Source organism: Esox lucius, chromosome 24 (genome assembly GCF_011004845.1).
Source record: "Esox lucius isolate fEsoLuc1 chromosome 24, fEsoLuc1.pri, whole genome shotgun sequence".
In the NCBI taxonomy this organism is placed as follows: domain Eukaryota; kingdom Metazoa; phylum Chordata; class Actinopteri; order Esociformes; family Esocidae; genus Esox; species Esox lucius.
The window spans coordinates 9,369,491-9,381,526 of record NC_047592.1 but is presented as its reverse complement, the minus strand read 5'-3'; the positions used below and the strand labels follow the sequence as shown (position 1 = coordinate 9,381,526).

Here is a 12,036-nt window from a genome sequence, read left to right as displayed (position 1 = left end):
CACATGTAAATAAGTAAAGCTAAGCAGCCTAGCAACCCCCCCCCCTCACTGCCGTCCCAAACACGCAAACAAAAACAACAACAACATCGTCTACCCGAAACCAACAAACAAAGAGAAAATCCTTGTTTAGCACGAGGGGGAAGATGCTCGGCTGACAAACAGCGACAATGGAAGAAGAAAAAAAGCGTGGGAGAACAAGGCCTCCGATTCAATTAGGAGCACGGGCCAATGAAGAAGGAACCAGAGCGAAGACACTCGGACCACGGCGTTTACAGGCTGATCGGCTGGCGGCGAGGCCCATTTCCATCACAATGGCAGCAGAGAAGAGCAACTGTCACGAGGGCGTTCTTTTCTTCCTGGCTGTGATGCATGGACCTTAGTCCAGCTGCTGACGGATGGAGAGAGGAACTAGCTTCTCTCTGCAGGAGACAATTGGGCCAAGGTGCAAGGGCCGGATCACCAAGCCGACAGGAGTTGTCAAAGGGGAGGCAATGGGCTCATCACTTCTGAATATCACTCCCTGGAGGCGAGGGGTTTGGAATTTAATTTGGAGCGGTTCTATTTTCTTTGAGGTGACCTTAGACAAACTTATCTCAACTCTTATCGAACCATAAATTCCCCAGAGATCCCAGTAATTGGCGCCATGGAATGAATCAACAGGCATGCAGAATCAACCTGTGAGCTAAACCATTATTGGAGCTATTACTGTTTAAATAATGCATGCTTTAGACCTTTTTGAAACACTGTGGTGCCTGAGAAAACCATTAAAATGCATCAGCATGGCTCAGAATGTTGGTTGGTCGATTATCTATTTTTTATTTTTTTTTACATAATCACAAGTTTTTAGAGAAGACAGAACACACACCACTAGTAGGCGCTAGTGAGAGATGCAGTGCATTTGGATCCAAAGGATTTAATTATATAGATTGTAGTGTGTGTTTCAGAAACATTGCAATATAACAACGACAGGTCTTAGGAGGTTAAACAATGAACTGATAATTAAATAATTGCTTGCCTCCCAGGGTAACGGGTCTAACAATGTGAACAGATCCAGGTCAATATCATCAAAGATCAGAAACAGAAAATGTCTTCCTTTGGGTAACCATAGTTACCCTGGAGTAACCACAGTGGAGAAAAGGTAAATGAATACAGTGGAAGACAGCTGAATACAATGGAAAGAGAAACCAAGTGAGAGTTTTAGTTTGGCAAACGTACACTCAAAATCCAACCAACATATTCAATATAACAAACTATTTTAAATCATTCAATGTTTCACTGGATAATCATGAGGAGGTGTGTGTTTGTGTGTTAGAAGGACTTAGCTCCAGTCTCCAACACAAGATGCACCACTGTACCACAGACACCCTGCAGTGGCTGGTCTCCATTATTGCAGCTAGCTACAGCCAGTGATCCTATCTCCATTATTGCAGCTAGCTACAGCCAGTGATCCTATCTCCATTACTACAGCTAGCTACAGCCAGTGATCCTATCTCCATTACTACAGCTAGCTACAGCCAGTGATCCTATCTCCATTACTACAGCTAGCTACAGCCAGTGATCCTATCTCCATTACTACAGCTAGCTACAGCCAGTGATCCTATCTCCATTACTACAGCTAGCTACAGCCAGTGATCCTATCTCCATTACTACAGCTAGCTACAGCCAGTGATCCAATCTCCATTACTACAGCTAGCTACAGCCAGTGATCCTATCTCCATTACTACAGCTAGCTACAGCCAGTGATCCTATCTCCATTTTCTAAACAAATCATTCCCCTTTTACTTTGCTAGCAACAGTCAGTGAGAGCAGTGAGACAGTCAGGCTTGGCTGTTGGTAGTAATTCAGGTCTGCTTAAAGGCAAGCTTATTTGCCTAAGGTCGGTCCCGGTGTGCTCACTCTGCCTCTGGTTCAAAAACAAGACTTAATTGCCTAGAATGAATGGAAGTGCACACTAAATATGTATGACAAGCAAAAGCTGCTGTATTTCTTTAAGCATTAACATGCACCTGCATTTTGCTTGGTGGGAAAAATTCAATTTGACAGATAATCACTGTTGGTGGTTTTACAGTGGGTTCCCGATCCAGTTGGAGTTTAATATATTTGGGCGCCTTATATAAAGCCCTTTATTTTTTAAACCACCGGATGCCTTCTCACTACCTTGCGGTCTTTCCACTGTATCCTTTAATCTCCCTTAAATGTTATATTTTGCGCCGGCCAACCCCCCCCCCCCTCCATCCCGGCGGCCCTACCTGAGGGGAAGCGTTCGATGACGGGCTGGCTGTCCACCTGCAGGGTAGCGTTGCCACCACTGCGCGTGAAGCGCACGACATGGTATTTGCCGTCGCTCACCGTCACGGCGCTCTCCTCGATGACGATGTCGTCCGTTCCGACGTTGAAGATGACGCCGATCCTTCCTCGTTCCTGGAAGAAGGAAGGCAGCGTTAAGGCCAAGGACTTCTCCCGTCCAGACGTTCAGTAGCATGTACTCTAGGGGATACGGGTGTCCAGGCACTGCTTAACACCGACCAGGTTTTGAAACATGGCCAAGAACAGACAATATACTGGGGGTGAGAACAGTGTATAAGAACAGTCAATATACTGGGGGTGAGAACCGTGTACAAGAACAGTCAATATACTGGGGGTGAGAACCGTGTACAAGAACAGTCAATATACTGGGGGTGAGAACCATGTACAAGAACAGTCAATATACTGGGGGTGAGAACAGCGTATAAGAACAGTCAATATACTGGGGGTGAGAACAGTGTATAAGAACATTTCGTACCCATGCCTTATGGCTTTCAGTATACCATCCCCTTTTTTGTCCCCCCCCCCCCCCCCCCCCGTCTCATCTGTTGGTGTTTACAGTCTCCAACTGCTTTGAGTTGATCACAGTTCATGCCCCCCCTCCTCCGCCCATCCCTCGCTCCCCTCTTTAATTCTCCGCCCATCCCTCGCCCCCCCCCCCCCGCGCCTCTCCTTCCCTCTCGTCCTGAGTCACCAGGAAAGGTCAAAGTCATTAACTTACTCTGGCTGACATGGAGGCATGGAAGGATGGAGGGAGAGAGGTAGGGACGATACACACGCAGACAAACTGTGTTCACCGCTGTGATATCTCATTGGCTCCCTGTCTATGCTTTTCCCCACAACACTTCCTGGTTTGACACAAGAGGTCAAGCTTGTTTGCTGTGGGGGGTGGCACTGAACGCTGTGCCCCTATCTGTCCTCTCCAGAACCCCTCTACGCCAACATATCCATTGATTGCTTTATCTAATTAGCTATGTGCATTAATTTAGTTCAAAACCTTCCCCACATGCCAAGTTACTGTGAGGTTAAACTAATGCTTTATCTTACAGCTTTACAGTACTGTTTTAATTATTCATGCTCCATTAAATGTTAGAGGAATATTTTAAAATAGTTGCTAAAATGTAAAAAGGGTCTAAAGCATCAAGTTTCGTGAGTAAATAAGAGCGTATGGGTTGGAGGCATAAATGAGGTTATGTAGTCACGGTCAAATTTAAGCACATTTTAACAAGTACTTTACCAGGTTAAAATAGTAATGTTATTCAACAAGGAACGTGCTTTGGAGACGGCCCTAACAGAGCGTGCTCAAATTGTGCTATCACTTAATGTGTTCAGAGGGTAAATAATTCCTTTATCAAGTGGCTTAGCAAAATACCACCAGTCAAAATCTAGTTAATTTTTAATAATACTCCATACACAACGGCATCAGGTAGATCTCCTATCACTGAGGCTTACAGAGAATATAAATACCAATTACATTTAAGTGTTGGCCTTACTAAGGGACTTATACATTTAAAGACTGATGGAGTGATGACCTTAGTCCCATTTTGTATTCAGCAGGGGAGTCAATCTCAAGGCCTCAAGGGATGGATGATTCCTTGGCATGCCGTCAATTAATTACTTCATTAGTCAAATTATTGACTGACAAAAGTCCATATTGGTCCGTGTCTGAATTCACAATTGATTCAAAACAATAGATGCAAGCAAGCAGAAATTGCAGCCACTGAAGATTGAAGTTTGACACCCCTTTTAATTATTAAACCACAGCTTTCCTTAAAAAAAACAAAAAAACAACACGTAAGAGTTTAGCCAAATGCTAACCCGTAGCTGTTCAATGAACAGTAGCTACGGGCTTCTTTCGCCATACCACTGCCCACCCACAATAAAGAGCTAACTAATTGCATTACCTTTTTCCTCAGAAATTAATTCAATTTTCCACTAGGCAATCATTTTCTCAGGGAAACGAATACCCGGTATTAATGTATTAGCAGAGGGGGAAGAGCAAGCAGGAAAGAGAATTCGAGAGATATTTACAGAGAGATTAGCATTTATGTTCCGCAACATTAGGGCGTCTTCTTTTCTCTAGCCCGCACTGGGGAATGTATCAACCCTATTACACAAAGCAGCCGGCGGGATTCGCTGCTTTTTAAAGATGATTTCGTTGTTGGCGTAATGACATTTTAATGGCCATTCCCTTAAGCAGAATATCTCTGGATGGAAATAAGGCCCCATAATCCCTCATGACTGGAAGCAGTCATGCCCGTACACTAACACTGAAATGAAGGGAGGAGGGCGGAGGATGGCTTAGGTACTGTACTGTAGCAACCAACTATAAAAATCTAATGCCTTTTAAATACGAAAAAGCTTAAAAGACAATTTAAGACAGTCAAGAAAGCTCCTAATTTGTTTTGACTGGGAGTCTAATGGGTTCTAGTACACGTTTTATTTTTTGAAGGCGCTCGTCCCAGTTTTTATTTAGCTGGGTCAATCATGTGGATCGGTGGGGGACCACTCAGGTCTGGGAGGTACAAATACCATGCTGCATCCTGCTGGGTTTATGCAGGCTTTTCAATTAGCTGCTGATTTACACCTTGAGCCCCAGCGTGACACCATCAGATCCAGCTAATAGCTTCAATTAACCAATCACTGGGCTGGCATGGAGAACGCCTAAAGAGCCTCACCCCTGGGGTATCACAGCCACGCTGAAGGCACTACACACATCTCTGGGCTGGATGGAAAATTACACTCAAAAGCTTTTTTTAGTTAGGACGATCCATGAGGTCCTCGCAACAAATGTTTTCGCGCAGTGCTCCACTTTTTTGGCAATATTTTCTTCTTGAATTAAAGTTTCGGTGTAATGCCTCGATGTAATGCAAATAGTTATTTCTGACAACCTCATCTGAAAAACGCCTTAATTATAGCCTACATTTTGAGCAATGAATATTTGACGCTGGTGTGAGGAATGAAATTGGAGGTAATAGCCCAGGATACAGAGAAAAATTCAGAGGGGATACTTGGACACAACCTTGCAGTGTGTGACGGTTAGGATAAGCTAGGTAAACAGAGGGGGAATGTGAATGAGGGGTGTGTGTGTGTGTGTGTTTCTTTGTCTGTATCAGTGTCTGTGTGAGTCTGTGTATCACAGTTTCCAGTCAAATTCCGAGGGGCCTTAGCATCGATCAGACAAAAAGAGGGGGTGTGCAAAATACACGGAGAGATTGTGCAATATAGAAACAGGATGTGAACGATATAAAAAAAGAGCGAGGAGAATGAGCGGAATAGCAACACCGCCTGATAAGAATGAGTGATCTTCAAGGGCCTTGAGGTGAACTGTGATCAAAGAATCTTTTGAAGATGTCAAGATGGCTTTTCTTTTCTCTTTTTTTATTTTTTTTTACCTCCACACACATCAGTATAGTCAATTAAGAAGAGGAGAAAAACCAACAAAGAGAAAACGGCGTGCTGCATTTTTCAGGGATTTGTCTCCTGTATTTTTTTCTTAAGTGGCTCAGGAATGGAAGCACGGCTCCTTCCATAGGACTGACAACTTCACCTCCTCTCCTCTCTTATCAGGCTCTCTGTACCTCCTCCCCTTGTCCAGTACTTCTTCAGGTCTGACAAAAACAGCAAGTATAACCTAATTCACCCAGTTTGTGGTTTCAGTATTTAACCATCCCTTCACATGGTAATATTTTTTAATAAAAAATACTACCAGAATAATTTAGTTTAACCAACACCAAACTACTGCATGACATTTAGTTCAACACTTGAGGTTCAGTACTACCAAACATTTCCAGATGGTGGCGCTATGACTAACAACTGAAAATGCAAACGCCTTGTGTTTTTGCCTCAAGAACAGATACAGTCCATGATGGATTATCAGGCATTACTCTTCCGGCACCAAATGTCCAATCCGCAAAAAAAATTATACACCACATTAATTGTCAATGGACAGTCCACCCAATATTTTTTACATTAGCACCTACAATTATTCATCTGCAATTGACCAGCAAATATTGAAATGTCAAGGATATTGTAAAATGCTGCAAACACTGTCAAAGCTAACTGACAAAAGTATAAATACAGACCACATAGTGGCACCACACAGCAAGCACATGTTAAAATGTTTCTTGACCTTTCAGACTTGTAGTAATGATATTTGGCAAACATTGTCAGGGATATCAGACACAACTGGCATGATTTTGACTAACCTTTGGCTATTTATGCATCTCGAGAAGTGGCGGGGGGTGACCCTAATTAACTGGTGCCATGTTTTCAGTAGAACAGAGAACACCCAGTTTACAGATTGGTACTGTCTGAAGGCATCCAAATATTGACCAATAAGAAATATGGCTTTCACAACTTTGGCCTGTATCACTTAGTTTCATTCACAACACATATCATATGTTCACCACTGTACAATTCCAGACTGACATCATCCCCATCCACCATTCAGAACAAGGAAATTACTTCATGGTGGATTATCTGGGGCTGCTGTTCTAAAACGCCACATATAGCCAAGGTGATAACCTCTGTCTGCTGCTGTTAAATTCCACATATAGCCAAGGTGATAATCTCTGTTGGCTGTTCTAAAATGGTACATATAGTCAAGGTTGTAATCTCTGTTGGCTGTCCTAAAATGCCACATATAACTAAGGTGATAATCTGTCGGCTGTTCTAAAATGGTACATATAGCCACGGTGGTAATCTCTGTTGGCTGTTCTAAAATGGTACATATAGTCAAGGTTGTAATCTCTGTTGGCTGTTCTAAAATGCCACATATAGCTAAGGTGATAATCTGTCGGCTGCTCTAAAATGGTACATATAGCCACGGTGGTAATCTCGGTCAGCTGTTCTAAAATGGTACATATAGCTAAGGTGGTCATCTCTGTCGGCTGTTCTAAAATGGTACATATAGCTAAGGTGGTCATCTCTGTAGACTGTTCTAAAATGGTACATTTAGCCAAGGTGGTAATCTCGGTCGACTGTTCTAAAATGGTACATATAGCGATGGTGGTAATCTCAGTCTCCCGCTCTCTCTCTCTCTCTCTCTGTCAGACACTGCAGCAGTGTTATGTAACCAGAAGGAATGGGCTGTTATGTAAGAAGAGGCCACATATACCAGCAGCTAAACCCCATTACATCCAAAACAACCCAGATAAAACCCACCGAGGACTGTCTCAGTAACTGACATTTTCCACCCTATAGAATACAGGGCTGCCTTACAGGCTTTAGATAACTATCGTCACCAAAGCCTTACACGAATACACACACACACACACACAGCCTGGTATAATGCTATAGCCCCTTCAGGGTGGGGTCCATGGCCCTTTCTCATCCTCTATCAACGTGATTGACTGGGGTCCGATGCCTCCACACGTCATTGGGCGGTGGTGGATCAGAAATGGGGGGGTTTCGGTGTGACAAAATGGTGCCCCTCCCTACCCTATTCTCAGTTCCCCCATCCCACCTCTCTCTCCTCTCCCTTCGCTCACTCTCCTCTCACTCTCCTCTCACTCTCCTCTCACTCTCCTCTCCTCTCACTCTCCCTATAGCTCAGCCTTCCTCATTTGTATGTGTTTGCGGTTATCTGTGGCAGTCACCTTGAGACAGTTACCCCCATCTTCTCATCTTAACAGCCCTTTATCTCCGTCCCTCTGACTCTCTCTCTGACTCCCCCCCCCCCCCCCCCCCCCACCAGATCTTCTACAGTCACAGCATCACAGTCACAGCATCACAGTCTAAACCAGGGCCTGCTCCGTGAGATGAAGACGTGAAACTCAGGCGTGGACAAAGAGTCTGATCTGGTTACAAATCAATCAGTCAGAGAGGCTATGAGGGAAATTATACTAGGCTATGCGTGTGTTCGTGTGTGTGTGTGTCTGGCACTGATCCAAGATGGTACAGCAACGCTTATGCTGATCCATCACAGAGACATCCATCACGGTAAAGTGATAATAAAATGGTGTTGCCAACAATCAGGCCTTCTCCATCCAGCCTGTTCACCGCCAGACCTTGACCTCCCAGCGCAGATCACGCCGTCTAATCTGCTGATGATAGCCGCTGGCTAAATTCTAGTGAGAATGATGATGGATGATGTCCTTCACTTTAGGACTACTGGCCCTGGACCATACTATACACACACACACACACACACACACACACACATGTATTGTGAACAGAAGCACACACAAATAGAAGCCGAGGCACACAGATAAACAAACATGAAAGCCCCTTGCGTCCTTGATTGGAGGTTGCTGTTTCAGTCAACATGATGAACGCCCTGTTTACAAAGACATATATATGATGCACACAGAGGCTGTGTGTGTGTGTGTGTGCGTGTGTAGGGAGGGGGGCTGAACATGTAGAGTTTGCCCTGCGGCTTGGCTGTACCTGAACACACACAGCTGACATGGAACGTGCTGTATGGTTGACTTTGTGTTTGTGAGCGTATTTGATCAAGTGAGACAATCGTGGAGCTCTCGACACGGATCAAAACAGCAGGGTTTGTGTGTGTGTGTGTGTGCAAATGTATGTTATGACAATGGCTATGTGTGTGTTTGTGTGTATTGCCAATGTGTATCGTTGTGTCTGAGGTGATGTGTGTGTGTGTGTGTGTACTGTTTCATGTGCGTGAGTTTGTGTATGACATTTAAAAAAAAAAAACACTGCGCACCCACTTTCCCACTAACTCTTTAAAGTTGTGAGGGCATAAACGTTAAAGTCTGGTCAGGTATCAGTCTGTTGATTCCACTGTGCTCCCCTTTTGGTTCCTCATTCCAGAGACAATGTTGAAATGTCAAGTTATGATAGCTCCATGGTACACCACGCCGAAGACTCAAAATCGAGAGCCATTATTCTTTACGTTCAAAGAGCAGAGCTTGAGAAAGATTAAGGACAGGCAAACATCTCAGAGGATTCTATTAGCCCCTCAGAAAATAGAAGTGTCCTCATTTAACTCAACCAAGCTTCCTTTAACAGATGAGTGTTTCCAGTTATGTCCACTGTGTGACTGAATGATCCCCAGAGATCAAAACAAAAAGACGGGAAAGAGGTGGTTGAGAAGTGGAGGTGGTAGAGAAGTGGAGGTGGTGGTGGTAGAGAAGTGGAGGTGGTGGTGGTAGAGAAGTGGAGGTGGTAGAGAAGTGGAGGTGGTGGTGGTAGAGAAGTGGAGGTGGTAGAGAAGTGGAGGTGGTGGAGGTAGAGAAGTGGAGGTGGTAGAGAAGTGGAGGTGGTGGAGGTAGAGAAGTGGTGGTGGTAGAGAAGTGGAGGTGGTGGCGGTAGAGAAGTGGTGGTGGTAGAGAAGTGGAGGTGGTGGTGGTAGAGAAGTGGAGGTGGTAGAGAAGTGGAGGTGGTGGTGGTAGAGAAGTGGAGGTGGTGGTGGTAGAGAAGTGGAGGTGGTAGAGAAGTGGAGGTGGTGGTGGTAGAGAAGTGGAGGTGGTAGAGAAGTGGAGGTGGTGGCGGTAGAGAAGTGGTGGTGGTAGAGAAATGGAGGTGGAGGTGGTAGAGAAGTGGAGGTGGTGGTGGTAGAGAAGTGGAGGTGGTGGTGGTAGAGAAGTGGAGGTGGTGGTGGTAGAGAAGTGGAGGTGGTGGCGGTAGAGAAGTGGTGGTGGTAGAGAAGTGGAGGTGGTGGTGGTAGAGAAGTGGAGGTGGTGGCGGTAGAGAAGTGGTGGTGGTGGCGGTAGAGAAGTGGAGGTGGTGGTGGTAGAGAAGTGGAGGTGGTGGTGGTAGAGAAGTGGAGGTGGTGGTGGTGGTAGAGAAGTGGAGGTGGTAGAGAAGTGGAGGTGGTGGTGGTAGAGAAGTGGAGGTGGTAGAGAAGTGGAGGTGGTGGTGGTAGAGAAGTGGAGGTGGTAGAGAAGTGGAGGTGGTGGAGGTAGAGAAGTGGAGGTGGTAGAGAAGTGGAGGTGGTGGAGGTAGAGAAGTGGTGGTGGTAGAGAAGTGGAGGTGGTGGCGGTAGAGAAGTGGTGGTGGTAGAGAAGTGGAGGTGGTGGTGGTAGAGAAGTGGAGGTGGTAGAGAAGTGGAGGTGGTGGTGGTAGAGAAGTGGAGGTGGTGGTGGTAGAGAAGTGGAGGTGGTAGAGAAGTGGAGGTGGTGGTGGTAGAGAAGTGGAGGTGGTAGAGAAGTGGAGGTGGTGGCGGTAGAGAAGTGGTGGTGGTAGAGAAATGGAGGTGGAGGTGGTAGAGAAGTGGAGGTGGTGGTGGTAGAGAAGTGGAGGTGGTGGTGGTAGAGAAGTGGAGGTGGTGGTGGTAGAGAAGTGGAGGTGGTGGTGGTAGAGAAGTGGAGGTGGTGGCGGTAGAGAAGTGGTGGTGGTAGAGAAGTGGAGGTGGTGGTGGTAGAGAAGTGGAGGTGGTGGCGGTAGAGAAGTGGTGGTGGTGGCGGTAGAGAAGTGGAGGTGGTGGTGGTAGAGAAGTGGAGGTGGTGGTGGTAGAGAAGTGGAGGTGGTGGCGGTAGAGAAGTGGTGGTGGTGGCGGTAGAGAAGTGGAGGTGGTGGTGGTAGAGAAGTGGAGGTGGTGGTGGTGGTAGAGAAGTGGAGGTGGTGGTGGTGGTAGAGAAGTGGAGGTGGTAGAGAAGTGGAGGTGGTGGTGGTAGAGAAGTGGAGGTGGTAGAGAAGTGGAGGTGGTGGTGGTAGAGAAGTGGAGGTGGTAGAGAAGTGGAGGTGGTGGAGGTAGAGAAGTGGAGGTGGTAGAGAAGTGGAGGTGGTGGAGGTAGAGAAGTGGTGGTGGTAGAGAAGTGGAGGTGGTGGCGGTAGAGAAGTGGTGGTGGTAGAGAAGTGGAGGTGGTGGTGGTAGAGAAGTGGAGGTGGTAGAGAAGTGGAGGTGGTGGTGGTAGAGAAGTGGAGGTGGTGGTGGTAGAGAAGTGGAGGTGGTAGAGAAGTGGAGGTGGTGGTGGTAGAGAAGTGGAGGTGGTAGAGAAGTGGAGGTGGTGGCGGTAGAGAAGTGGTGGTGGTAGAGAAATGGAGGTGGAGGTGGTAGAGAAGTGGAGGTGGTGGTGGTAGAGAAGTGGAGGTGGTGGTGGTAGAGAAGTGGAGGTGGTGGTGGTAGAGAAGTGGAGGTGGTGGTGGTAGAGAAGTGGAGGTGGTGGCGGTAGAGAAGTGGTGGTGGTAGAGAAGTGGAGGTGGTGGTGGTAGAGAAGTGGAGGTGGTGGCGGTAGAGAAGTGGTGGTGGTGGCGGTAGAGAAGTGGAGGTGGTGGTGGTAGAGAAGTGGAGGTGGTGGTGGTAGAGAAGTGGAGGTGGTGGTGGTGGTAGAGAAGTGGAGGTGGTAGAGAAGTGGAGGTGGTGGTGGTAGAGAAGTGGAGGTGGTGGCGGTAGAGAAGTGGAGGTGGTGGTGGTAGAGAAGTGGAGGTGGTGGTAGTAGAGAAGTCGAGCCCGGAGGTGTATCCCCTGAGCCACAAACAGAGAAGCGCGAGGCAAAGCCGCTACACCGGATGGTATTCAGCGCCTCTCGTTCCCTGGTACTGTAGGATATAGACCACGTGTCCCAAATGGAACCATGCTCACTTCATAGAGCAGCTTCGGCCCCCGGTATCTGTAGGACGGTAGCGGTTCAAGTCGAGGTAATTTTTATTTTCCCTCTGTCTCTTTATTTCCACACCCTCCCTTCCTTTGGAGCTTTTTAGCTTCTTATCCCCCCCCCTCCCCCCCTCGGTGGACCAGTGTTGAGTGGTGGCGGTGTTCAATGGCACTTGGCAGGATCCCACTGGTCTGGGCCTTGTGCCTCGGACTGATATGCTGTGCTA

The 12,036-nt window shown here is 46.7% G+C and overlaps 1 protein-coding gene across 12 annotated transcripts in view; it reads right to left on the bottom strand.

The window, feature by feature from the left end:
- nrxn2b (neurexin 2b) overlaps positions 1–12,036 on the bottom strand; it is a 638,533-nt gene that overhangs the window by 39,223 nt on the left and 587,274 nt on the right. For all 12 annotated transcript variants that reach the window (XM_029117448.2, XM_029117457.2, XM_029117453.2 and 9 more), the window contains one exon: positions 2,250–2,421. In XM_029117448.2, coding sequence (XP_028973281.1) covers positions 2,250–2,421 — 172 coding nt within the window. The remainder of the gene's footprint in view (positions 1–2,249; positions 2,422–12,036) is intronic.